At 34.4% G+C, this 27849-nt stretch overlaps 1 protein-coding gene and 1 pseudogene across 3 annotated transcripts in view; both read right to left on the bottom strand.

Moving 5' to 3' along the window:
- Positions 1–27849, bottom strand: part of USP32 (ubiquitin specific peptidase 32) — a 190808-nt gene that overhangs the window by 41616 nt on the left and 121343 nt on the right. Inside the window, exons 13-21 of one of the 2 annotated variants that reach the window (XM_079131344.1) lie at positions 19956–20148; positions 11714–11889; positions 11161–11301; positions 7114–7273; positions 3505–3659; positions 2290–2371; positions 1428–1502; positions 886–1024; positions 271–376 (exon numbers count right to left, since the gene is read on the bottom strand). In XM_079131344.1, the coding sequence (XP_078987470.1) occupies positions 271–376; positions 886–1024; positions 1428–1502; positions 2290–2371; positions 3505–3659; positions 7114–7273; positions 11161–11301; positions 11714–11889; positions 19956–20148 (1227 nt within the window). The remainder of the gene's footprint in view (positions 1–270; positions 377–885; positions 1025–1427; positions 1503–2289; positions 2372–3504; positions 3660–7113; positions 7274–11160; positions 11302–11713; positions 11890–19955; positions 20149–27849) is intronic. The other variant, XM_079131345.1, reaches the window with a different exon arrangement.
- LOC306656357 (high mobility group protein B1-like) lies at positions 12427–19944 on the bottom strand (annotated as a pseudogene). Its single transcript has one exon. The product of its transcript is annotated as a high mobility group protein B1-like (transcript).

The raw sequence follows: 27849 nt of genomic DNA, 5'->3' as shown, positions 1-27849 counted from the left end.
AAAGGATTATAAAAAAGGTGTACTATTCATACAAGGAAGATATTTGATAAATTAGTAAAATGAACAATATCTCAAACTTAAGACTGTGCCTTTGGTCTTTTCCTAGCCAATATACATATAGCAGTATTTGCATGTATCTGAACATATAAAAGTGTTGGACACCTGGTTTATGCTGAGTAAGCAATCCAAAAACAGAAAACATATAGAATTATGATTATTTAAATAATTATTTAGGAATTAAATACTTTTAGATTATTTTAATATACTTACCCGAAGCTTTAATGGGGCAACATTCTTCTGAGTTCCACTCCAAAGTTCTTGTACTAAATCACCATAGCATTTAGCCATATGCCCCTTCATACCAATGGGATTTGTCCTAGAAGTTTGAGAAGAAAATTTATAGTCGCAGAGTCACATTAAGTCATAATCACACAGGCCCAGAAATGTCTAGTATATAACATCAAAAATATCTTATTATTTTTTGAAACAAGAAAAGTATCCCTTTGCCCTATTTTCATACTGAATAGGGCAATGAGAAAAGATTTTTCTCTTTCTCTTCCAGAATTAAAAAAAAAAAAAAAAAAAAAGAGAGAAGATTGAAGCTAGGTGAGGTGGCATGCACTTGTAATCCCAGAAGCTCAGGAGACTGAGGCCCTAAGCAGCTCAGTGAGACCTTGGCTCTAGACAAAATATTAAAAAGGGGCTCTGGATGTGGCTCAGTGGTTTTAATCCCTGGGTTCAATACCTGGTACAAAAAAAAAAAAAAAATCCAAATGCCATAAAATCAATCAGGAATCTAATGCCAAAAAAAAAAATCTGATATTGGCTGAACAAAGGAAGAGAATATTGAGGCGATAGTAGATTCATATAAAAATCATAGATTACCTGTTGAGTTCATAAAGATGTCTTCCTGCGATAAAATACTGTGTCAGTGGCTGTGTGTTACTAACACACTGGATGCTTGAATTCATGAAGCACGTATTTCCCAGGTTACTCAGACCTGTGGCTCCCTTTTCTGTGGGAACTAGAACAAACAACATGAGAACTAAAGCCTACCTGTAGTAATATGCTGTAGAAGAAAGATACTTGTATTCAATGTAATAATTTTTTATAACTTTTTAAATCAGTTAAATAGTGTTAATCTTTCTTTAGTAGGTCTTTCAAATGCTACAGTTAAGAAGTTTTTTTGAGAGTGGCTTTGGTAATCATGATGATCCAAGCTCACAGGTAATCCCAAAGTAGCAATTTTTTCTTTTTAATTGAGAATTCTCCATGTATGTCCATGTATGTCTTTAAAAATACACAATTTATTTAATTGTGGGTCAGAGAGAAATTTAGAAAATAATTTGATGTTGGGTTTATCCAAAAAGAATAAAAAAGAATAAATTTAAAAACATACCTTTAAAAATAATACACTAGAGACTTACCCTTATGTCGATCGATTTTACTACTATTTGCTATAAAGGACATTTCCTCAGGCCAACTCATATCTTTGTTTCGAACTGAAAGACAGATAGGAAAGTGTTAGTTGCTTCTGCTTTAAAAGAAAAAGAAATCTCTTATTTATCAGAAACTTAAACAACTAATTTTCAGTAACTGCCTCTGAAACTGCTCCTCTTTATATTGCATACTTGATTAAATTATGAAGCTACTATAACCCAATTATCTTCATGACTTAAAATTATACTCAACTATCTAGAACAGTAATTAAAGTTCAGATACAATGGAATTTCTTATACTTAAAACTCAGAAATGTGACACTGCTTCCGTAAACTCTAACAATCGTTAGTCTAAACCATTCATTTTAATACAAACATAATTAGTTGTTTCCAAGAAACTTCAGGGAAAAAGACACATGAAATTTTCAATGGCATATACATGCCAATGTGTAAATTTATGTGTGAATATACAAGTCGCTCTGTTGGTAAGCAACCAGTGTTGATAACTAATGAAAACCTATGCTACTAACTCTTGAGAAAGTTGGTCTCCTTACTCAAATTCAAAAAGGCAGTCTAAAAATTTTAAGAAACTGTCAATGTGCAACTGAATTTACCTGTTTCTACCCACCCTTTCCATTCCTTGTTAGCCTATGATTGTAGACAGGTAATTTTTCTTTTAAAACAATCTAAATAGCATAATAAGAGTACATAAGAGTCTCGGGAATGGGTTTTATCAAAAAGAACAAAATGATCAAGTAATATTTGTCTTGGGAAAAATTACAAAATTATTATAATTCTTTAAAGTCCTCTTCAAAAATCTAATATATAAATGCATGCTTCTATCAGATACCTTCAATTACCAGGTGCTGTTCATCCTGGATTTTCAAATATTCCAATCTATGATCCTCATCATCCAGAAGAGTAAGGTAATTCTGAATAAAGCAGAGGAAATGTTTCTGTTAATCTGGTTAGTGAATTTGAAACAAATGTAGGAATGAAAGTGAATGACAAAAACTTCCTTGCATTTATGTAATTTATGTCACAAAAACTTGGCATATTATAATTATCCAGAAATATTTATAATTTAGGTGGCAAAATGTGGGAAAGACAAATTGGCTTTCTCTCATTTCATGAACATTCTCTATGTCCTTAAAACAAAACTGCATGTAATTTTGGAGTGATCAGGAAAAGATCCATCATATATTACAATGTTCACTGAAACAGATTTTTTGAAGAGCTTGGAGGAAAGAAATTTTCTTTAGTACCTAGAATTAAATTTTGTAAATGTACTGAATGAAATTTGACTACTTATTAGGAATTGAAAATGTAAAATCAAAAGTTGTGTAGTAGGATTATACATTTTTGTTTAAGCTTACACTATCTAAAGTGCTTACAGAATTATTTCCTATAATTCTCAAGACTGCCATGCGGGAGATACTATTATTTCCTTGTTTCACTCTAGCAAAAACAAAGGCAGAGAGTTAAGAGACTTGCCCTCAGTTATACAACTAAAAAGAGGCAGTCAGGATTTAATTCCTGGCAGTGTGATACTGTCTCTCAGTGGTGACCAGAGAAGGATAGAAAAAAGAAGACACCAGGGACCGGAGAACTGGTTGAAACTACACTGATGAACCAATTTCATAGTGTAATCTACATTAAATATATAAGGATTAAGATATAGGATGGCCTATGAGGAGAATGGAAGATAGGGGTCAGAAGATGGGAAGGAGGAATTATATATTTTGTATTGTTTTAGATTTTTAACATGTGAAAAAACTTCTTCAAAACCAAATCCAATATGAAATCTATTTAGTATAAACAAAAAATTTGTATTTGTAACAATAATCTTTATCAAACTGTAATGTTCATGATGACCAACTGCTGCTACTATGAATCATGACAAATGATGATTATGACAAACATCTTCATGTGTGAAAATAATAATTAAAAGTAGAAGTTTTCACTGAGATACTAGATATGACTTTTAGCATAATTACTACAGACAAAAATTCATACTCATGATTTAACATTCAATCAGACTCTGTGACAATGAGATGCCTCTTACCTCACTATTATATAGCCATAGGCGCATATCTTCCTCTTTAATTCGAAGCCTTTGAGATAGATACTCATGAATTTCCTTGATGGTCTGCATTCTACTAAAACAGCCTGTGTAGGCTAACACCCGCTTTAAAGGTGCATTCGGAGAAGGTACATTTCCTATGGTTATAGTAATCACAGTAAGGAAAAAGGCAGATAAACAAGACAAAACAAAACAAAAATATATAAAACAAGAAAAAATCCAGAAGAAAGAAAGTGCACCCCTCTCAGCAATAGGTATCATACTGTTTTAGGAAATAATGATGAGAAATGAGAATTATAGATTCAATAATTTTATAAATAAAGAGTACCATAAAGCTTTAAAATTAAGATCTCAGAAGACCCAAGTGTCTTTAAGGTCCCAATTTTAAAAAGAAAAGAATATTAAAAGCTCAGAGGCCCAAATAATGGATGACATTTGGCTCTCAAGAGTGGGAACATGTCGGCAATCAACTGGCACTGGTATATGGCTGACCTCAGTTGGATCATGCCTAGTAGGAATATGAAATAAAACTCAGTGTAAGAGTGGAGAAGATAAATAGCACTGAATTTCAATTCCAGATAGATAATTGGATTCCCCTCATCTACATTCTTAAACTAATTCCATCTAATTTTATCACTCTTAGCCATTAAATGGACTAATTACTTGACTCATTGGTACAGTTATACAGAAAATTTTACTTAAAATTCTAAATAGGTAGAGATTTTAAATGGCCAAACGATCTTAAAATTTGGCCAAGAAGGTCTCCATGACAAAATAAATAAATAAATAAATAAATAGTCTTACTGAAAAGAATGGGAATATATAGCCTATTGCCCAATAATAGTAATACTGAACATGACCTTAAATTTCTGAAGGACTCAAGGTGGAAATAAGAACGGCAATATAGCTGTCATCAGAATCTTCAGGGGGCTAGTTTGAGGAGCTCCACCCATAGGATACCAAAATCTATGGATGCTCAAATCCCTTATACAAAATAGCATAGTCCTTAGATATAACCTATCTGCCCATACACTCTCTAGATTATTTATAATACATAATACAATGTAAATGTTGTAAATCATTGCTATACTATATTATTCAGTGAACAGTGACAAGAAAAAATGTTGTTCATGTTCAGTACAGAAGCAATTTCGATTTTTTTTCTGAATTATTTTAGATCTTTTGAATCTGTAGATGAGAAATTTGTGGGTATGGAGGGAGAAGGAAGTGAAGAGTGAAGTAAGATTACACCAAGGCTCACTACATACTTCAAAAGAGAAGGAGGATGAAATGACAAGAGAGTATGAAAATCAAAGATAGCTTGTTAAAAAACTCTTGCTAAATCCTGATTTGACTACATAATCAAAAATCAAGACAAAAGCTGTAGTTTAAAAGGTTATCTTTGCCAATGGGAGGCTATATTTTATTAAGCAACCCAAACAAAAATGTAAACAACATATCAATATAATCTGTCTAGGGCACAAGTATATATTCTAGGTTGTTGTCCACCTATTGAGTAGTACCCTTATTCCCTGCCAATAAATGTGCTTTAATGAGCTCCCCCACCCCAACCCCAGCATTGGGGATTAAACTCAGGGTCTCCTGAATGCTAGACAAGCACTCTACTACTGAGCTATATACCTCCAACCCTTTATATTAGTTTATTTTGTGACAGGTTCTCACTAGGCTGGCCTCAAACTTGTGTTCCTTCTGCCTCAGCCTCCCAAGTTGCTGGGATTACAGGCATGTGCCCAGTTTAGTGTAAGTCTTCATCTAGTAAACAAATAGAAAAATATTAGCATCGATTGCTTTTTTTAGACCTTCCAGGAAGAATTCACTCAGCTAAAATCGTCTGAAAACTCATCTAAGGAATAATGATTTCTGTACAGTTTTGTCTACAGAAAAGGCTACATTTAAGTCATTATAACTGTAACTGTGGGAAGATTTGTATATCTCCTACTTCAAAAGGAATAAGAGCCTAACAAACAGTTGTAACAAATCATATTGAAGAAAGATGAACATTATTTTATGGCAGAATGAAACTTAATCGTGATCAAGTTTTAAACATATAGCAAAGCAAATCTTTTACTATCAGCAAGCAAAGGGTAATCCATAAGAGAAAATAAAAAGTGCAAATTTCTCCAATTATACATGAGAGGATTAGTTGTAAGATTACAGCAAGAAAGCATATTTTTATAAAATTAAAAATGATTAATGATTGATTCCACAACTAATTAGTAATGAATAAAATTTCAAATTAAGAACAAATTTGGAGCACCAGAACTACATAGTTCTAGGATTCAGAAGCATATGCAAGTATAATGTCCAAGTTAATCTCATCCTAAGCCACAATAAGAAAATTTGTGTTCTAGACAGATTTATAGCATAGCTCAATTCCCAGGCAGCCACTTATTCTACATAATTTTGTGCTTTTGAGTAGCACCAAAAAATCTAGGGGAATTTACAGAAGCAGCAAAAATCTAGGATCAGCACAAGTGTTATAAATACTTACTAAAAGCACAACAACGCATCTTGCCTCTCATGTTATCTTTCAAAGAGAATCAAAAAGAGACATATGCTATGGGTCCCATGTAAGAATGTTTCATAGATATTCCCTTTTCTTTGTTCCTTGATTTTGAAGTTTTCCCCCCAAACAAAGTTTGATTAGCAGAGGCCACTGTTTTGCTCTAATTCTTACCAAAATATATGTAAGAGTCTTCCTCTGTTATCTGAATACAACCTTTAAGGAGGACATAAAACTAACTTTGTTTGAATTCAAAGGAAACCTAGTACTCGTACAAGGGTGGTTGTTTGGTAGTTCTTGCAAACTATCATATATTGTTAGAACAATCTGACATTATTAACACAAAGTCTAAGACTTTGCTAATGGATGAACTCATTATTTCTTTATTGCTGAAGAATAATTTCATTTATATGTAAGCAAAAAGCACAAGTATTATATATCAATAAAATTTAACTTTATAAATTAAAGGAGAACTTTTGTATATTATATTTCATTTTGGTGACTTGGTGTTTTTCTTTGTTTTTTGGGGGGAGGTTCGACATTTTTCAAAGCAAATGTATAATAATCATTTTCCAAAACATATATTTGCTCGGAATAATTTGTCTGTTATAAAGCACTCTTAGTTTAGAATGAGAACTGCATTATGTTTGGTCAAAACAGATCCAAAAAACAACAACAAAAAGTACCAAAGGAATTACTCTTATAAATTTGAGTGGAATTGTAAAGACCAGTCAATAAGTGGTACACTGCAACTTAAATCTAGCAACAATTTATAATGGCCATCTCAAAGAATAAAATAAAAGTCTATTTCTGTTTATTATTTTCATAAACTTAGAAACTAGAAAAGGAAAACAACTCTTCCTAGTTTGCTGCTGTGATTTTGCTTCTACTTCAATCCAGTCTTGCGCATGACCATAGATCTAAGCCTCATAAGTAATTCACTGATTTGGTATGAAAATGGATGGGAATGTAAATTAGTACAGTGGCACCAGACTGAGCAACTTGGTTTTCACTTTTTCTTTATTCTCAAGAAAACGTGTGGCATTCTTGCTGCATTCTTACGTTACCTCTCGGTAAATGCTGAGGAAACATTCTCAGGCTCATCATACCCATATTCACCCAGATGTTAGACTGCTGTGTTCGAGTGGCAGGTTGCTGTCTCAGGAAGAGAAGATATCGAGGAAATAATTCCAATTCTGGGATGTCTGTCTTGCTATTTTTGATCACCTGTTACAAGTGATAAAAAGTGATCACTCTAAAAGAATAAACCAAATTTGCCATTTTAATTTAACTCCTAAGATTTATCTTTATTCTTAAATATGAACTATGATTAGACTATTCTCATGTAACTCCTTTTACTTTTATCTATTTCATGTACTGTAAACCAACAATTGATATTTTAAAGATGAATTCATAGAACTAGAGTTATAAGTAAAACTATGGAAGTTTTCATGCAATCAACTACACAGTCCTGTTGCCACTCAAAGTTTAGCAATCCACACTATTTCTAGTAATGTCTTTGAGTATGTAACTCTAAGTTTTATCATTGATCAACATTTAAAAACATCCCCATTTTGTTAATACATAGAAACAGTGTTATAAATTTGCTTAAAATTTTACTTGTGTTATTTTTCCATATAAATTTTCCTATTTTTTTTAGAGACACATTTATTCAGCATCATCAGACTATTACATTTAGGAATCAACAGCATGGGTGAAAAAAAAAAAGTCTACATAAAACCCTTTGTTGGAATGCTTTACACTTTCTACAGAGCAGAAACTAAAATAACCTGTTATACAATTAGTCATGAATACAGTCCTTGAGCTTTTTGCCCATACACATGAGTATTGTCTGAGCCATGTCTTCTTTGTAGAGGCTAGGCCCTACTTCCACTGTGCATGGCTGAGTTCACAAATCTGTTGTAACCTGCAGTGTCCCTGTCACTTCTCTGGCTCTCCTTTCCTGCTAAGCTTTGTTTCCTGGCAGTATTAAAACCTTCTGCCACAGCCATAGCTATTGCTGCTGCTGGAACCACTAGCCACCTTGGTTTCATGGTTTGGCAAAGTACTGGCCTCCACCACCATAAGGTCCAGAGCTTCTTCCTCCAAAGTTTTCACCCTTCGTGGTCCAAAATTTGTTAACTGGATTGTTGTAATTTCTCAAATCACTGTAGCTTCCATCACCTCCAAAACTGCTTCTATTATTACCAAATCCATTGTAGCTACCCCTGCTGTCACCATATCCACCACCACCACAACCACTCAAGTTTCCTCCACAATCAAAATTGTCATTTCCACTAAAACCACCTCCAAGACCACCACCAAAGTTTCCAGAACTTTGAACTCTTTGACTAAATGAAGCACTTCCTCACTTCACAGTTTTTGCCATTCTCAGTATGGTATTTCTGAATGACTATCTTACCCACAGAGTCATGGTCATCAAAGTTACAAAAGCAAAGCCCCTCTTCTTTCATTGCCTCAGTTAGCCATGAAACTTCACCAATTTTCCTGTACTGTTCAAAATAGTCTCATAGGCAATGTTCTTCAGTATCTTCTTTAATGCCACTTACAAAGATCTTTTCCACAGTTAAGTGAGCCCCTGGTCTCTGAGAATCTTCTCTTGCGACAGCTTTCTTTAGGTCCCCAACTCTTCTATCAACTTTGTGTGGCCTTGCATTCACGATTACATCCACATCCTCCACAGTGGCATGAGTGACAAACCCAAAGCCCCTGGATTGCTTGGTGTTTGGGTCTCTCATTACCACACAGTCTGTGAGTGCTCCCCATTGCTCAAAATGGCTTCATAGACTCTCATTAGTTCTATCAAAGCTCAGCCCTTCAATGAATAGCTTCCACAGCTGTTCCGGTTCTGACATGACTGCAGCAGGAAGAGAGACTTTAACAATGCTTTCTCGGTGGTGTCGGTGGGTAGAAAGGAGTAAGCTAACAAACGTATCCTTATGGTTTTTTTTTGTTTGTTTTGTGTTTTTTTTTTTTTTTAATTATCTTCCGCTTGTATAACTGGTTTGCTCACAAATTTTTGTCTATGATTGAACACCAAATTGAGGTTTCACATTGTTGAGAAAGTACTTTTAGGTAGGTCCTTCCTACCTAAAAGTACCTGTTCCTTAGCCAACAGACACAAGTAAACATTTATATCAAAATATGCTTTTATGGGTTTTAAGATCAGCACTTTGTCAGTTTTGTGTTCTAACAAGATAGCATGGTTAACACACAAACACTCCATTTTTTTTGTTTGGTATTGGAGATTGAATCCATGGGTGCACTACCACTGAGCTACATTCCCAGTCCTTTTCTTTTTCCAGACAGGGTCTCAGTAAGTTGTCCAGGTTGGCCTCAAATTTGTGATCCTTCTGCCTCAGTCTCCTGAGTAGATGGGATTGTCAGCATGTGCTGCTGTACCTGAATAACACTCAAATTCTTTGAAACAGAAATCCTGCAGACTCAGGTGGTCAAGCTTTATTTCCATTTGTCCTAGAAACAATGCCTTTTATAATAGACCAATTTTTAACATCAAGAAGACAATATTAAGAATCAAATAAAAAACAATACTACAAACCAAATCTTTAGAATTATTTCTCAAAAATATACCAAATGTTTCAAAATTACAGAAAATGTTCTATGTGCAATTTGAAAGAATATGATGTATCACAATAAATTAGGAAGTTTCAAAAATTAAGAGATTAACTCAAGAACTGTTTCACACTCCCTCTGCAAACAGATAAAAAAGAATGATCAATCCTGATCTGAATACAGTAGCATTTTATAGCTCACAAATACAAACCATAAATTCTTTTTTTTTTTTTTTTTTTTGGTGGGGGTTACCATCGATTGAATTCAGGGGCACTAGACCATTGAGCCACATCCCCACCCTATTTTGTATTTTATTTACAGACAGGGTCTCAGTAAGTTGCTTAGTGCCTCGCTAAGTTGCTAAGGCTGGCTTTGAACTCTTGATCCTCCTGCCTTAGCCTCTGAGTCATTGGGATTACAGGTGTGCATCACCATGCCTGGCAAACCCTAAATTCTTGATACCCATTTAAATATAATTTTTAATAAATATAGTCATTAATAGCTCAAAATCACAGTCTAAGGTTTTAATGCATACTTTTACTCTTTATGGAAGTTAACTTATCATGTCTGAGCTAAACAAAACTTGGACACCATAAGACAGTGTTTCTTGATATACTAAAGTAAATCTTACTATGAGGTATTTTTACTGCACTGACAATGTAAATAGTACAGTCCAGAAGAATGAGTTCTGCTGTTTACTGTATAATTACAATGAATGATGCTTTTTAAGTAAGTTACTAATATTTTACTGTTTCATATCCCAAATCCTTTATTTTATTTCATCCAAATGACTCATCCTAGTAATTGCAACAATTAGAATTCACTGGCTTTGAATTTTTTTTGAAAATTATTGGTTTTTTTTGTTTGTTTGTTTGTTTTTTGTTTTTTGTTTTTTGCAGTGCTGGGGATTGACTCCAGGGCCCAATGCTTGTAAGGCATGCACTTTACCAACTGAGCTATCGCCCCAGCTCTGAAAATTATTGTTATCATAAATTATGATAACAAAAGATAAACCACAAAGAATCCAATCAAAGTTAGAAAGATCTCTAACTGGATGCTTATGTAATTAACAGGAATAGTTTCAGAAATAACTTCTGTACCATTCATTATATTCACTGAACTTTTTGGACCTGATATTTGATCTTCCTTCAACCCTAGCCCAAGGTCTTAGGTGATGTTTCCATTTACCTGAAATGACTCATTTAACAGCTTACCTTCATAATTCCTTAACTTTATTTAGTTCAGTGAATATTCTTGGAACTCTGTGTTAGCCACTCAATTCTACTGGGATATCAATATATGCTGGCATCTAATATAGTGCTTATTACATTCTGAATGAATGGATATGGGTGTGAAGGAACCTAAAAGTATTTGTTCAATTAATTTCAACAGGTTCTGAGTCTTCTGCTATGATAGGGCAGAAACTAATTTTGGATGATGAGATTCATATAGAGAAGTAATAAAAGACCAGTTTTTTTTTTAACTACTCCTTAAATAAGACATTATTAGCTAATACTTACTGGTCTAGGTAGAGCCAGGTTGGCTCCATACCAATGATAAAGTGCTCTCCATACAGGTTCTGGAACCATTTCATAATCTCTTCCATGGATCAGCTGTGGAGTTCGTTTTAATCGGCCTCCTTCTAGTGTTAATGACGTAGCCTTAGAAAGAATGAAATGTTTTTAATACTAAGAAGTCTATTTTATATTAACAAAACCTAGACATAGGAGAATAAACTCATACGTTGCTGCTCAGTTTCATGTTGTGGAAAACACAATTTTCTGAGATTTTATTTTTGGTTTTCAAATAAGGTATTTAAGAATGGAACTTCATATATACATGAAACATTTTCAAAGCTGTCCTGAGAATAACAATAATTACAAGCATTAACTACTTCAAAGGGAGTATTAAGACAGCATATTTTCACAGAAATGTACTAGGCAAAGAGATTTCCATTTATAACAGGTTAGTTAAAATGAGCCACACATTTTGCTATGTGCCTAAACCTCTAAAATGAAATTTATTGGCAACTTGAAAGAGAACAATTTTAAGGTCAGATGACAAATTACCTACCTTTACTGGTTCTTGAGTTACTAGTGGCTGGTTATCAATAGCTCCTGGTTTCTGAGGATTAAAGTGCAACAGAATATTCCCATTGGCTCCTAGCAAACACTGGTTGTTATTGTCAGAAGTGTTATGTTGTCGAGCAAAGCACATATCTGCCCCCGGTGTTGTAGAATACAAAAAGCCTATAAAGAAAAAACGATGAAGTCTTTTACTGTTAATTGCTATTATTCTGTTGGTACAACATTATATTTTAGATTTTGATAAATCTCTTTGAGATAGGAAATACATATATTTATTATAAATATGTATATATATATTTATATATATATATTTTTTTGGTATCAGGGACTAAACCCAGGGGTGCTCTACCACTGAGTTACACCTCCAGCCCTTTTTATTCTTGAGACAGGGACTCACTAAGGTGATCAGTGCTTGGGGCCTCACTAAGCTGCTGAGACTGGCCTCAAACTTGTGATTTTTCAGTCTCAGCCTCCCTAGATGCTGGGATTACAGGTGTACACACCATGCCCAGCTTACAAGTTTTTAAAAACTGCTATCAAATGAAAATTTGGCCACCCTTCTAAATAATATGTAATAATTCAGGATGAAAATTATATGTTCTCTGACAGGAAGGAAAGTGAAGAGGTTACATAGCTGGGCTTTCACTTAATTCTCCTTTAAAACTTTTTCTTACTTTTCTCTCTCTCTCTCTCTCTCTCTGGTACTAGGGATTTAATCCAGTCCTTTTTGTTTTTTCTTTTGAGACAAGTCTCACTAAGTTGCTGAGGCTGGCCTTGAACTTGAGATCCTCCTGTCTTAGCCTCTCAAGTCGCTAGGATTACAGGCATGTGCCACTATACCTGGCTCTTTGTTTAAATTTTTTGAGACAGCCTCACTAATTTTCTAAAGCTCCACTCCCTTAATTGTTAATTCTACCTAAAAAAACATATTCTAAATACTCTTGGTAGACAATGGCAATAGGAAATCTGTAAACTAAAGGAAAGGAGATAAAACAAAAACTCCAACAAAAAAGTGATTTTCCTAATATATATACCTAATTTAAAAGAAGGCATAGTCTTTATAATAGGAAGATACCTGTAGAAAAATAAATGATGGTTTAGAATGTGAAACTTAAGATATGTCAACTCTTAACTACATGTCAATGTTAGGTATATATTCTAGTTATTGATGATTTTTATGTTGTTATTAATGCATTATATATAATATTGGTCTTCATTTTGACATAATCATACAATCATGGAATATAATTTGCTCTACTTCAATCCCCAGTATTTTCCCCTCCCTTCCAACTTCCTGTTCTCCTACCTCTATTCTACTGGTTTTCCTTCTACTTATTTTTTTTTCTAATAAAAAAAACTGTATTTACTTAGAAGCATTCAGAATGTCAACACAACAGCTGCAACTTCTTCTTCTTCTTTTTTTTTTTTTTGCAATTACAGAGTGGTATTCAGTTAACAGAACAACAATTATTTTGTATAAGCTGCATCAGAGACAACTGAAGATGAAAAACTACCATCCCATATATAACTAATTTGTGCTGTGCCCCAACAAGAACCTGCTTTAAATTTCCATGCCAATTTACAACCCCCATACTGTACCAGGCAAGGTTAGTGGCTATTGAAAATACCACCACGACAGGGCTATCTAAAGACACATTCGGTAGTGTGCTAACTATACAAAAAAGGACACTGTAAGGTTTAAAAACAAATCTTAGACAGCCTTACATTTCAATTTTTTTCTTTAAAAGTAGTGAATTGTGAACAGGGGGGTTAAATGCTTTATAGACAAGAAAAAAAACTGCGCTAGAATCAACTTATTCATCATCATCATCTTCGTCATCTTCCACCTCTTCTTTCTTTTTCTTGCTGTATTCATCCTTGACAACACCCTTTTTTGCTGTATTGGGTTTTCCTTTAGCTCGGTAGGCAGCAATATCCTTTTCGTACTTTTCCTTCAGCTTAGCAGCTTTCTTTTCATAAGGCTGCTTATCATCTGCAGCAGTGTGATTCCACATCTCTCCCAGTCTCTTTGCAACATCACCAATGGATAGGCCAGGATGTTCTCCTTTGATTTTTGGACGATACTCAGAACAGAAGAAGAAGAAGGCCGACGGAGGCCTCTTGGGTGCACTGGGATCCTTGAACTTCTTTTTTGTTTCCCCTTTCAGAGGATATAGGTTTTCATTTCTCTTTCTTAATGGGCCTTGTCTGCCTCTGCCATGTCTTCAGATTTTCCTTTGTCTTTAGCAGACATGGTCTTCCACCTCTCTGAGCACTTCTTAGAAAACTCTGAAAAGTTGACTGAAGCATCTTGGTGCTTCTTCTTGTGCTCCTCCCAGCAAGTTTACACAAAGAATGCATACGATGACATTTTGCCTCTCGGCTTCTTAGGATCTCCTTTGCCCATGTTTAGTTGTTTTTCCTCAGTGAGGCAGAGTCGCCCAGTGCCTGACTAGCTTTCACTTGCCCCGGCGCTGTCTCTATGGAGCTCAATGTACTGCAATGGCTCCCTTCTACTTATTTTTTAATTAGCACTTTATAGATACACCTAAAGGTGAAATTCACTGTGGTATATTCATATTTGTAAGAAGTATAATTTGGTCAAATTTATTCCAACATTCCTCTTTTTTTTTTCTGTCCTTTCCTCACTCTTCCTCAATCCCTTCCCCCTGCTCTACTCACCTCCCTTCTATTTTCATGGGATTTCCCCTACTATCTCTCCCCCTTATTTGGTCTAGTTTCCACTTAGGAGAGAAAATACTAGACCTCTGATTTTGAGTCTGGCTTATTTCATTTAGCATGATGGTCTCCAGTTTAATCTGTTTACCAGCAAATGTCATAATTTCATTTTTTTTCATGGCTGAGTAAAACGAAACCGTGTATATAGATCACTTTTTTTTTTTTTAATTCATTCATCTGTTGACTTGTACTTGGGCTGTTTCCATAATTTGGCTATTGTGAATTGTGTGGCCATAAACATTGATGTACCTGTATAGCTGTATTTTATCTTCTGGGTAAATACTGAGGAGTGGGATAGCTATGTGATATAGTGGTTCCATTCCTTTTTTTTTTTTTGCACCAGGGATTGAATCCAGTGGAGTTTACCACTGAGTCACATTTCTAGCCCTTTTTATATTTTACTTTTAGACAGGGCCTTGCTAATGTGCCTAGGGTCTCACTAAGTTGCTGAGGCTGGCTATGAACTTGCAATCCCTGCCTCAGTCTCTCAAGCTGCTGGGATTACAGACATGCACCACCATGCCCGGCACCTATTCCTAGTCTTGCAGAATCTCCACACTGCTTTCCGAAGTGGTTGTACTAATTTGCAGCCCAACCAACAATGCATGAGTGTACCTTTTCCCCCACATCCTTGCCAGCATTTATTAATTTTATTTTTGATGGTTGCTATTCTAATGTGAATGAGAAGAAGGGTGAATGTAGTTTTGATTAGCATTTTGCTGACTGCTAGGGATGCTAAACAGTTTTTCATATATTTGATGGTCATTTCTGTTTGAGTGTTCAGTTCTTTTGTCCACTTATTTTAATTTTTTTGTTTATTTATTAATTGGGGGTTTTTTGGTATTAATTTTTTTAAGTTCTTGTGAATTTTGAGTTCTTTATATTTTCTGATATTAATCACACTGGATAAGCAGCTAGCAAAGATTTTCTATACTGTAGGCTCTCTCTTCATGTTCTGCTTCCTTTGCTGTGCAGAAGCATTTTAATTTGAAACTTTCCCATTTACTGATTCTTGGCTTTATTTCTTGTGGCTTTAGGAGTCTTGTAAAAGGAAGTCAGTGCATGCATCAATATGTTGGGAGTTTTCTTCTAGCACGTTTCCTAGAGCCTATGTTTTCTTCTAAGCAGTTGCAAAGTTTCTGGTCTAATTCCTAGATCTTCGATTTACTTTGAAGTGTTTTTGTGCAGGGTGAAATAGAAGGATGTAGCTCCATTCTTCTACATACGGATTGGATTTGTTGTTGCTTACAGTGCTGATTCAAGTTCCTTCTATCCCTAGTTTCTCTGCACATTTAACATGATTGGGTGCTGGATTTTGTTAAATGTGTTTTCTGTATCTATTGAGATGGTCATGTGATTCTTGTCCTTAAAGCTATTTATGTAGTGAATTACATTTATTAATTTGTGTATGCTGACCCAATCTTCCATCCCTGAGATGAAACCCATTTGATCATGGTGTGCTTAATTTTAATGTGTTTTTTAGTGTGATTTGCCAGCATTTTATTAAAGATTTTTGCATCTATGTACATCAGGAACATTGATCTGAAGTTTTCTTTCCTTGATATATCTTTTGTCTGATTTTGGGATCAGGGTAATACTGGCTTCACAGAACGAATTTGGCAGTGTTCCCTCTCTTTCTATTTCATGCAATAATTTTAGGAGGATTGGCATTAGTTCTTCTTTAAAGGTCTGGATGAACTTGGCTGAGAATCCATCTGGTCCTGAGCTTTTTTTGTTGTTGTTGGCAGATTTTCAATTGTTGCTTAGATATTATTGCCTGATATTGGTCTGTTTAAGTTTTCTATATCCTTATGGTTCAATATGGGCAGGTAATTTCTGTCTAGCAATCTGTCAATGTCTTCAAGATTTTCCAGTTTATTGGAGTATAAACTTTCAAAATAGTTTCTAATGATCTTCTGGATTTCTGAAGTATCTGTGGTGACACTACCTTTTTCTTCTCAAAAATTTTGCTGGTTTGGGTCTTCTTTTGGTTAATTTGGCTAAGTGTTCATGAATCCAGTTTATCTTTTCAAAGAACCACCTCTTTGCTGCATTAATCCTTTGTATTCTTTTTATTCTCAACTTCATTAATTTTGGTTCTGATCTAATTATTATTGTAGAACTCAATTATTGTTATAAATGTATTTTTTCCTCTCTTCTACTTATTTTAGAATGAGTTAATTCTTTTTCTAGGACCTTGAGGTGTAACATTTATTTGGGATTACTTGGGAACTCAATGCTATAAAACTTTTCTGAGAATTACCTCGATACTGTCTCAGAGATTTTGATATGTTACATCCCTTTTCTCATATTTTTTGTAAGAATTTTTTTATTTCTCCCCTGATTTCTTCTATGATCCATTACCATATTTAAAAGTGTATTATTTAATCTCAATATGTTAAAATGGTTTCTGTTCTCATTGATTTCTAATTTTATTCCATTATGATCTGATAGAATGTAAGAAATTTTTTTTCTTGTATTTGCAAAGACTTGTTCTGTGTGCTTAAATATGATTTATTTTAGACAAAGTTTCATGTGCCACTGAGAAGAAAGTGATTTCAGACACTGCTGGATAAAATATTCTATACATGTCTGTTAAGTTCATTTGATTAATATTATTTTTTAGTTCTGAATATTCTTCACTTAGTTTAGTTCTGGATAACCTATCTAATGGTGGGAAAGTTATGTTGAAATTACTCAGTATTATTATATTGTGGTCTACTTGGTTCTTTATGTTGAGAAGGGTTTGTTCAATGTATGACGATGCACCGATGTTTGGGGCATTAATGTTCACAATCATAACTTGTTTTTGGATAATTGCCTTAATCAGTATAAAATAACCTTTTTTGTCTCTTCTGATTAATTTTGACTTGAAGTCTATTTTGTCTAATATGAGAGAGCTAGCCCAGTTTGCTTTCAATCTCCATTTGCATAGCATATATTTTTTTCCCATTCTTTCACCTTTTGCCTGTCTTTGTCCATAAGGTCAATCTCTTGTAAACAATATATAGTAGGGGTTTATTTTTTAATCCATTCTGCCAATCCAATCATTGGAGAATTTAGACCATTTATATCCATTCTGTGTTATCATAGAGATTATTTTTATTTCCTGACTTTTTTACATGTATCTTTCTAATCATAGATGGACACAACGTATTTATTCATTTTTATGTGGTGCTAAGGATCGAATTCAGTGCTTCACATGTGCTAGGCAAGACCTATCACTGAGCTATAACCCCAGCTCTATTTCCTAACATTTTATTTCTAATGTTTAATTCATACTTGATTCTCATTTAATTGGCAATACCTCTAGTGAGATTCATCCTTGTGTTGGCTCTCATTTCTATTTTTCATTTTGTCTGCATGAAATATTTCATTTAATATGTTTTCTGATGCAGGTTCTGTTGTTATAAATTCTTTTAGTTTCTGCTTATCATTCAAGGTTTTAATTTCTTTGTCAATTCTGAAGGATAGTTTTGCTAGATGTAATAATCTTGGTTGGCATCTGTTTTCTTCTGGGGCTTGGTATACATTATTCCAAGCCCTCTTGGTTTTTAGGGTCTAGGTCAAGAAATCAGTTGAAATCCTAATTGACTTACCTCTAAATGTGATCCACCAGTTGTCTCTTCAATTTTAAAAATTCTATCCACATTCTGTATATGAGGCATTTTAATCGGAGAGGACACTTTTTGATCTTGCCTATTTGGGGTTCTAAATGTGTCATGTATTTGGATTTCTATTTTATTCCTAAGATTTGGAAAATTTTCTGAAATTATTTCATTGAAAAGTTTGTGCATTTCTATAGTTTGTTATCCCAGATTTCATACATCTTCTCTCTTAACATCTTTTCTTCATTGTTGACTTTATTTTCAAGGTTACATACTTTGTTTTCAAGACCTGAAAATCTATCTTCAAAGTGGTTTCATTGATTGGTGATGCTTTCATTTGGTGCTAAGGATTGAACCCAGAGTCTTGAGCATGCTAGGCAACTGTTCTACCACTGAACCATATCCTCTGCCCCTTTCATTTGAATTTTTAATTTGATTTACTGAGTCTTTCATTTAGAGGATGTCTTTTGAGTTCTTTATAAGAATCTTTGTTTATTGAAATGATCTTTCACTTCCTGTATTTTTTTTCTCCCTTTTTGGTAAATTTTTTGTATATTACACATGTATATTTATTGTATATTACATGTATATTTATTATGTAAAAGTATTTTATTTTTAATTTCATTATTTCTTTATTTGTTCCATATTTGTTGGTGCATTATAGTTGTACACAACAGTGGTCCTGTATTTTCTTTTTTTCCGCAGTGCTGGAGATTGATTCTAGGACCTTGTGCTTGCTTGCAAGCACTCTACCAACTGAGCTATATTCCCAACCCTGGTCCTGTATTTTCTAAGTTCATTCCTTCATGTTCTTTTAGCTCATTTAACTTTTAACTATGAACTTTCTAAACTCTTTCTCCGACATTTCCTTTACTATAGTGTAAATGGGATCAGTTGCTGAAGTATTGTGGGCTGTCTGGGGTGGTTTGTTCCCTTGCTTTTTCATACTGTTTGTATGTATGCCCATGTGCTAGAATGATTATCATGTCTACTTTTATGTAAGTGACTATTTAGTGAGCTTCTTAAGTGCCCTGGGCTTGGTGAATACCCAGGTACTGATACTTTGACTTAATGTGTGTTGTCTGCTCTTCCCAATATCAGCACTTACTTTGAGAGAAGTCACTAATCTCTATTATCTACAGTCACTTTGAGCAACGAGCTATCTACAAATCAACCTTAGGAAAAACAAAAATTTGTTGAAAATGTTCTCCACAGTTTCTCTAATATGGGTGTAAAATTGTAGTAATGTTCTGGAATAAGTTGAGAAATTAGTTATTAAAGAGTAAAATTACTGTTATATTACATAGGGCCTTGAAAGGGAGGGAGCGAAAAATTGGTCTAAGGGGAAAAAACAAGAAAATAGTAATACAAACCAAGGTAAAAAGAAGAAAAAGAAGGATGGGAAGGAAGGATTTGAGGCAGTAGCAGGTAATGCAAGAGGGAAAAGATTAGTTTTTAGCATTCTATTAGGTAATCATGGAAAGCACTACAATTCCATAATGGAACATAAAAATACTATGAAGTATTTTATCAAAACAATCCTCAAATTCTGGCCTGAAATGTCCATCAAATCTGATGTGAGAGCTCATTTAATCCAATGAAGGTATGCTAATATTAAGAGATTTCTGGAGATAAAGATTTTTATTTTCTTAATGCATCTTCCCAAATCTAAATTTATTTATTTTATTTTTGGCATTGGGGATGGAATCCAGGGACCCTTTACCATCGAGCTAAATCTCTAGCCCTTTTTACTTTTGATTTTGAGACACAGAGTCTCACTAAATTGCTTTTGGAACCCTGATACTCAACACTCCACTCACCATACCCTTTGCCAGAGTAGACTTGGTTAGGAACTAACCATGGGAATCAAGTCATATTTACCACTGCCAGCAGTTTCCGAGGCTTCAGATGCAGTAGAAATATTGTCTGAAAATTTCTCTTCTGTGGTATTCACATAACTGAGGTTTCCTCCAATTTTATCTTCACTTTGCTCCACAGAATGTAGTGCTGTTCCCAATGAAAATTTTCCTCCATTCAGAACAGATGATGGCTCAATTACAACAGGGTTGGCATCCTAAGACCATTAAGTCAAGAGATAAAAAAGCAAAATTTAATAACTACATGTCCTTCAGAAAATGAATCTCAAGAAAAATCAATTACAGCATCATCTATTATTTCCTATCCTTTTGGGATGGTTGAAAGTCATTTTAAAATATTTGAATATATAACTAAATTTTAATCTCTTTAAGAGGGAAGGATGTGTGTATATATTTATCCATCCATCCATTCATTTATATTTATATTTTCATATATAGTTGGCAAAACAGAATGTTAAAGACTATGAAGGACTCCACTGTATACCTAACTAACTTTATTCTGTTGGATACATTTTTTTTTTTTCCCTGTACAGGGAATTAAAGCCAAAATCTCATATATGTTGGCAAATGTGCTACCACTGATTTATATTCCTTGCTATATTGTTCTATTCTATGCTACATTATGCTCTTATCTTATGACAAGGTCCAGATAAATTGCCCAGGTTGGCTTCAAATTTGTAATCCTCTCGCGCTCCATCTTCGCAAGTAGTTGGTATATTCCCCCATGTAAGAATTATACAATGTTCTTTTTGTTTTTGTACCAGGGATTGAACTCAGGGGCACTCAACCAATGAGTCACACCCCCCAGCCCTATTTTGTATTTTATTTAGAGACAGGGTCCCACTGAGTTGCTTAGTGACTTCCTTTTGCCAAGGCTGGCTTTGAACTCTCAATCCTCCTGCCTCAGCCTCACAAGCTGCTGGGATTACAGGTATGCACCACCATGCCCAGCTGTTCATTCTTTTTTATTATTAAATTATTAAAGATTATATGATCACTGTAGAATACAATAAAAATAAATACCCCCTACTCAGATTCCATCATTTAGCAACAATTATACATTTTGATGTAGGTTTTTTTGTTTGTTTCATTTTATTTTTTGATACCAGGGATTAAACCCAGGGGTGCTTAACCACTAAGCCACATTCCAGTCCCCCTCCCCCCTTTTTTTTTTGTGGTGTTAGGGTTTTGAACCCAGGACCTCATATATGCAAGGCAAGCACTCAACCAACTGAGTTATATCCCCAGGCCCCTTTTTATTTTTTATTTTGAGACAGGGTCTCACTAAGTTGCATAGGGCTTCATTAAATTGATGAGGTTGGCTCTTAACTTGTGATTCTCCTGCCTTAGTCCTGTGCCTGCTGAGATTATAGGTGTGCGCCACACCATGCCAGGCATGTTTTCTCTATTTATTTTCTTATTCTATGTACTTATTTTGTGGTACTGGGGACTGAACCCTGGGTCTCCACATATGCTAAGTAAATACTCCACCTTGAGCTACACCCCTAGTCCTTTTTATTTTATTTTTCAGGTAAGATCTCACTATCTTGCCAAGGCTGGCTTCTACCTTGTGATTCTCCTGCCTCAGACTCCTGGGTACCTGGGATTACAAGGGGTGTGCCACCAAACTCAGTTGTTTCCCTTATTTCTTATAACTGAAAAAATCATGTATTTGTAAAAGATGAGTGAAATGCTATATAGAGTTATAACATTTCTTCAGAGCTGACTGCTACAAGATCCACAGATTGATAGTATTTATCTAGCTTACAGATTAATGAGGAGAAAACAGCTTAAAAATGTTGAGCAAAGTCTAATATTGGCTAAAATTAGAGAAGTTATAACTGCTTTAAAAGAAACAAAAGAAAAACTATGCTATTATGCTGGGACTTGGAGTTTGTCTTTTAAGTTTGATATTTACTTAGTAATCTTTTCCTTTTTGCAGTACTGGGAATTGAACCCAGGGCCTTGCCCATACAAAGCAAGTGCTCTACCACTGAGCTACACTCCGAGCCCTATTGAACAGTTTTATCTACTATAGTTCGTGTCAGTTCATGTCACCACTGAATTCTTTTTTTTTTTTTTTTTTTGGGTGCTGGGGATCGAACCCAGGGCCTTGTGCTTACAAGGCAAGCATTCTACTGACTGAGCTATCTCCCCAGCCCCACCACTGAATTCTTTTATCCATGCTACTGCCTATCTCCTCAAGTGCCTATGGATTCTGATGTACTGGTTTATCCTTTCAGTATTTCTCTTTTAGCCTATCGCAAATACTCTGATTCCTCCCTTTAAAATACTCACAGGCACACATTCTCATAGTACCTTCTCCTCTCTTTGTTCTCAATTCTCATATGTTTATTCAATGTTAAACATCAAAGGGTTTTGTATTATTTTTTTATTGACCTCTGGGTCTATATTTTAGAAAAAATTGGATTCTAAATAGGGAAAGTTTCAACTATCAGAGAGCCAAAGAAAAATCAGTATATTATAAAGTCTCAGAAGCAAAAACTGCTAGTTAACTGGCATATAAAAAAAACCAAAATAACTGTTTCTAAAGAAAATGATATGAAACCATTCCTGTAATATTTTTCTTATTCTGTAGCAATTATCAGAATACAAGTAACAACAGATGTTGACAAAGATGTGGAGGAAAAGGTACACTCATACATTGCTGGTGGGACTGCAAATTGGTGCAACCACTGTAGAAAGCAGTATGGAAACTCCTCAGAAAACTTGAAATGGAACTACCACTTGACCCAGTTACCCCACTCCTTGGTTTATACCCAAAGGACTTAAAATCAGTATACTATAGTGATACAGCCACATCAATGTTTACAGCAGCTCAATTCACAGTAGCTAAGCTGTGGAACCAAACTAAGTACCCTTCAACAGATGAATGGATAAAGAAAATGTGGTATATATACACAATGGAATATTATTCAGTCATAAAGAACAATGAAATTATGCATTTACCAGTAAGTGGATGGAAATGGAGACTATCATGCTCAGTGAAATAAGCAATTCCCAAAAAAAGGTCAAATATTCTCTTTGATATGCAGGTGTTAACACACAATAAGGATGTAGTGAGGGAAGAATAGAAGTACTCTGGATTAGCCAAAGGAGAATGAAGGGAAGGGAGGGGAGATGGGAACAGTAAAGACACTACTTGCCTATGTTCATATATGAATACACGACTACTGTAACTCCACATTTTGTACAACCACAAGAATGGGAAGTTATACTCCATGTACGTATAATATGTCAAAATGCATTCTACTGTCATGGATAACTAAAAAGAACAAATAAAGAAAATTTTAAAATATTTTTCTTATTCTGAATAGTTCAGTTCATAGGTTGAGTCTATATATATATCACTGGAAAGATACGAGAACAATAAAAGTATTACTGGTCCAAAGAAAATTGCCAGTCATTAAATTTGTTAGGCTGAATTTTATAATAATTTAGTAATAGAATGGTTGTAATAGTTTCTCAGAGGCTATAATCTTTGCCTCCAGAGATTGTGAACTACACAATATGCTTTCAATGAGACGCACTGAGTAACACCCTACAGATTTGGAGAAAATGGGCTTTTCTTCAACTTCTTTCCTCATGCTTCAAACCATAGTGGTCTTGTTTTCAGCTTTCTTTTCTATCATAGGAAACTGTTGCTTAGTGTCCTCCAGTGTTCAAACTGTCACCACCACTCAGGTTCTTTCTTCTTTCCCCTATTCCACCCTTACTTTTTTTGTTATTCCTTCTATACTTCTTGACTTTCTGTGAAATAGCTAACTTTTTCCATTCAACTAATCCTATCACTATTTCCAGCCCCCCCCACCCCCGCTTTTAAGTGTCAATTAAATCAATTGATGTTATATACTGTAGGAACAGACACTGCCTCTTTTTGATTGAATTGTATGTTTCTGGCTGCTTAGGAATTTTTTATTTTTAAATTTAAACATCATCAACAGATTTTGTTTTGTTCTTATTGACTTCTGGATCTGAAAGTATTGTAGAAGTCTGTGCTTTCCAGATAAATAAAAGTCACCTACAGTGAGACATTTCCTTGCTTTGAGTCACTGATCCGCAAAGACCTAACTGATACTTTGCTATAACATAATTCTATTTTGAGAATTTTATAATTCCCTCTGAGTTGTACGAAAAAGTTTGTGTGTTCCAAAATGTTAGTTAGGATTCATCTTTTTCTCTACTGATGATATTCCTTCACACTTAAACTATAAATATTAATGATCTTTTTCTAAATATTGCATATAAATTAATGCTATTTTATTCTCTGATATTTAATTATCCTCAAGAAATAGAAGAAAGAGCACAACAGGCCTGTAACCCCAATGGGAGACTAAAGCAGGAGGATCTCAAGTTCTGGGCGAGCCTGGGCAACAAAGCAAGACTGGTTTTAGAGGTACAGCACATGGTTGGCTGACTCCATTGCTCTGGGTCCAAGGTAAGGCAGAACATCATGGCAGAAGGTTGTGGGGGAGGAAAACAGTTCAGGATGTGACAAACAAGAAGCAGAGAAACTTTAATGATCTCAAATGACTATGTTATGTTAATTTTATATTTCAGTATTCTGAAATGCTGCTTTTGGAAAAATTAGGGTACATGGGGTAATGTAAAAAGTACTAAGGTAAGTACTCATACTGAGGTCTACATCTAGATGGGGTAATAAAGTAATTGACTAATATAGATTTTTATTATAAAACCTAAAGGGAGCCTAGAGGCTTCACTTGGAAACTGAGAAGAGAGATACTTTAAAAGTACATTCTAGCTTTAAAGTTAAGTGAAAACTAAACAGTTAAATCTGTACATAAATAATAATAGCTGCTCTCTCAGTTATCAAAATGACACTCGTATATACTATAATGATAAATAAACAATTTCAACATTCCTCTTCATTTAAATTTTTACAAAGAAAAAAAAAGCGTGGCTTTATAAGGAGGGAAAAGATTTGTAAGATTCCAGGAGCAAAGCTACAATCATATATTTATGTTTAAATGAATCATAGTCAATCTGGGTTAAACCATACTAAGAAATGACGCCTTAATTTCCCATTCCCTTGGTCTTTGATTTTTTTCATTTAGGCATTTAGACATGTGAAACATATAGTCTGCCCTCCCAGAAAATCTGTAATTCATGTAAGCAAATAAATCATTCTGTAAAGAGAAAATATTAACTAAAGCCAAATGATAACTTAGGTAAACAGATGATGCCCAAAGTAAAATCAAATTTTCAACATGTTAACTCTAATTTGTTTTAAAGGAGGCAATTGTCAACGTGTGCAGAAAATCAAAATTTAAATCACAAACTAATTTTTCTGTTGCTGCTGCTGTTACAACTACTGCTACTTACTACTACCACTACTGCCTCTAAAGTTACTTAGAATTTCTATGTGCCAGGCACTGAGGTAAGTGTTTCTCATATACTAACTCATTTAATTGAGATAAGATCCTTATTAATATGGGTTTATTATTAATCCCACTGTTCATATGTGGAAATTGAGATAAAGGACAAATTATTTGTTTAAGATCATATGGAAAGGTATGGGGCAGGACTCCAAAAGAGGGTGTCCGCATTCATAACGACTACTTTATACTTTCTCATAATAATAGCTAGCACTTAATCAGTACTTACTATGTGCTGTTTTAATATACTTATTGTTAAGTCATTTAATCCTCATGGCATATTCTGAGGGTGGTCACTATTATTACTTTCATTTTACAGATGGGGAAAACAAGGTCCAGAATGTTGCTTTTTAAAAAAAGTTATATGCATTTATAGGGAGTTACTTTTTATTTAGTAAAGAATTTTTTCTAATATATATCTTAATAAAGAATTGCTATTACTGAAGGAGAACCCAATCATTGACCTAACTTCATTTTGTCTTTCCTTGACCTGTTCTTTTCTGAGTAATTTTTTTTTTTTTTTTTTTTACTTTAAATTTGTTCTGAGTAATTCTTGACCTTAGTTCACCTTAAATTGTAGGATTACAGGTCTCAAAGAGAAATACCTTGTGACAGAAATTGAAATTGCCTGCTCAGCAGCATTGATTTCCTTGGCACTGACAAGACTGCACGACTAGACCTAGGATAATAATCAACCAGACCACAGCCTGACCAAGATTTATGGCTCTGCAAACCCCCTCAACTCTTACTTTTTCCCTTACCTATTAAACCCCAAAGCCATTATTGACACCCTAAAGACAGTACTTAGATCTGTCTCCTTAGTGTGGCCACACTGAGAATAAATTCATTTCTGGCTTTACCATTTATTTTTCCATTTGGCTTTTTGGGATCAGGGACGAAGCCTGGTCCATTTGTACCCCCTGCACCCCAGAGCTGGGTCTTTGGTCAGGACTCTACAGTAATATTACTAAAATTTTTTCTTCATCCTAGTAATAAGCTGTCATAGTTTTCTGCCTCCTTCCTTTCCATATTAAGTGATATTTTCTGCTCAGGTGTCTCATAATAGTTGGATGTTATTTTACGTAGATTAAAAAATCTACTTAGAGACAGACACATGCAAGACAATAATATAGAATCTCAGAGTGGGGAAAGGAATAGATTTCTCCTTGTAAATCTTTCCCTTACTACACTTTCCCTTACTACACCTTTCCTTAAATGCACAAAAAGGGTTATGGCAGGCATAAACTAGGTTCATGTTCTTGTCAGTGCACTTCTGCTTATAAGGGACAAAGGGATATGCACATAAAACCAAAACCTCTATTATGTTCCTACAGAACAATAAAAAGTAACATCTATCTAATATAAAATTAGGTTTGAGTCTATACTTGTTAATAAATTAATAACTACTTATTCTAAGGCCAAACTAAGACTATAAAGATCAAAAAGTGTTTCAAAATAGATCGATACTTTACTCCAATGTTTTTGTTTTCTATCTATACTCAACATTATGGATAATGTTGAGTACAAGATTCCCAAGTCATCTTTCTACTTGTATTCCTTCAGAGATACCAAAGTTCTTGTTTGTTAACTAATATGTTTATATTTGAAAGCATACTATAACTGTGTGCTAGGGCACATGCCTACAATCCCAGCAATTTGGGAGGATGAGGCAGGAGAGGATGCCAAGTTTGAGGACAGTCTCAACACCTTAGTGGGTCACTGTCTCAAAATAAGAAAAATAAAGTAAAAAAAAAAGGGGATAGGGATGTACTTCAGTGGTAAAGTGCCTCTGGGTTTAATTCCAAGTACAAAGAAAAGAAAGAAAACATACTACAAAACTTGGCAAAATGGAAAAAGAATGAGTTAGAATGATAGATAATGTAAAAAGTCTAATTACCAATAGTCTGATAATGAGCAGTGACAGAAAAGAATATAGAAAAAATAGGAATCAAGTTGTTAGAATTTTGGTTAGCAATAACTTGGTAAATAACAATAAGCAATCTACCAACAGTTCTCCACAACTGGAGACATTGGATTCCTGGCATTACTCTTCAGTTTTCCAATTTTGGGAAACAAACAAACAAACAAACAAAAAGACTCTAGGGCTAAGGTTGCAGCTCAAGGGTTGAGTGCTTGCCTAGCCCATGTGAGATCCTGGGTTTGATCCTCAGCACCACATAAAAATAAATAAAATAAAGGTAATATGCCAATCTATAACTAAAAAAAAAAAAAAAAAAATTGAAAAAAGACTAGTAATGAGAATTTCTTCTTTAACTCTTTATTTGGAACAATGGTAGAATTCAAAGTTCTAATGTTGTTTCTGAAATGAAATTTCTTACCCAAGCATTCTCCAACTTTTCAGTGGAAAAGGTTAACAATGAAGAACAATATAAATGATGTAATTTAGAAAATACTTGTTTTCACATCAGTACTTTAGGTTATATCCTAGGACTTCTATCCTAAGCACGATATTTATCTTAC

The sequence above is a fragment of the Sciurus vulgaris genome (genome assembly GCF_902686455.1).
Source record: "Sciurus vulgaris genome assembly, chromosome: 3".
NCBI classification, from domain to species: Eukaryota; Metazoa; Chordata; class Mammalia; order Rodentia; family Sciuridae; genus Sciurus; species Sciurus vulgaris.
The sequence above is the reverse complement of the archived record's forward strand: the minus strand, read 5'-3'. Positions and strand labels throughout refer to the sequence as shown.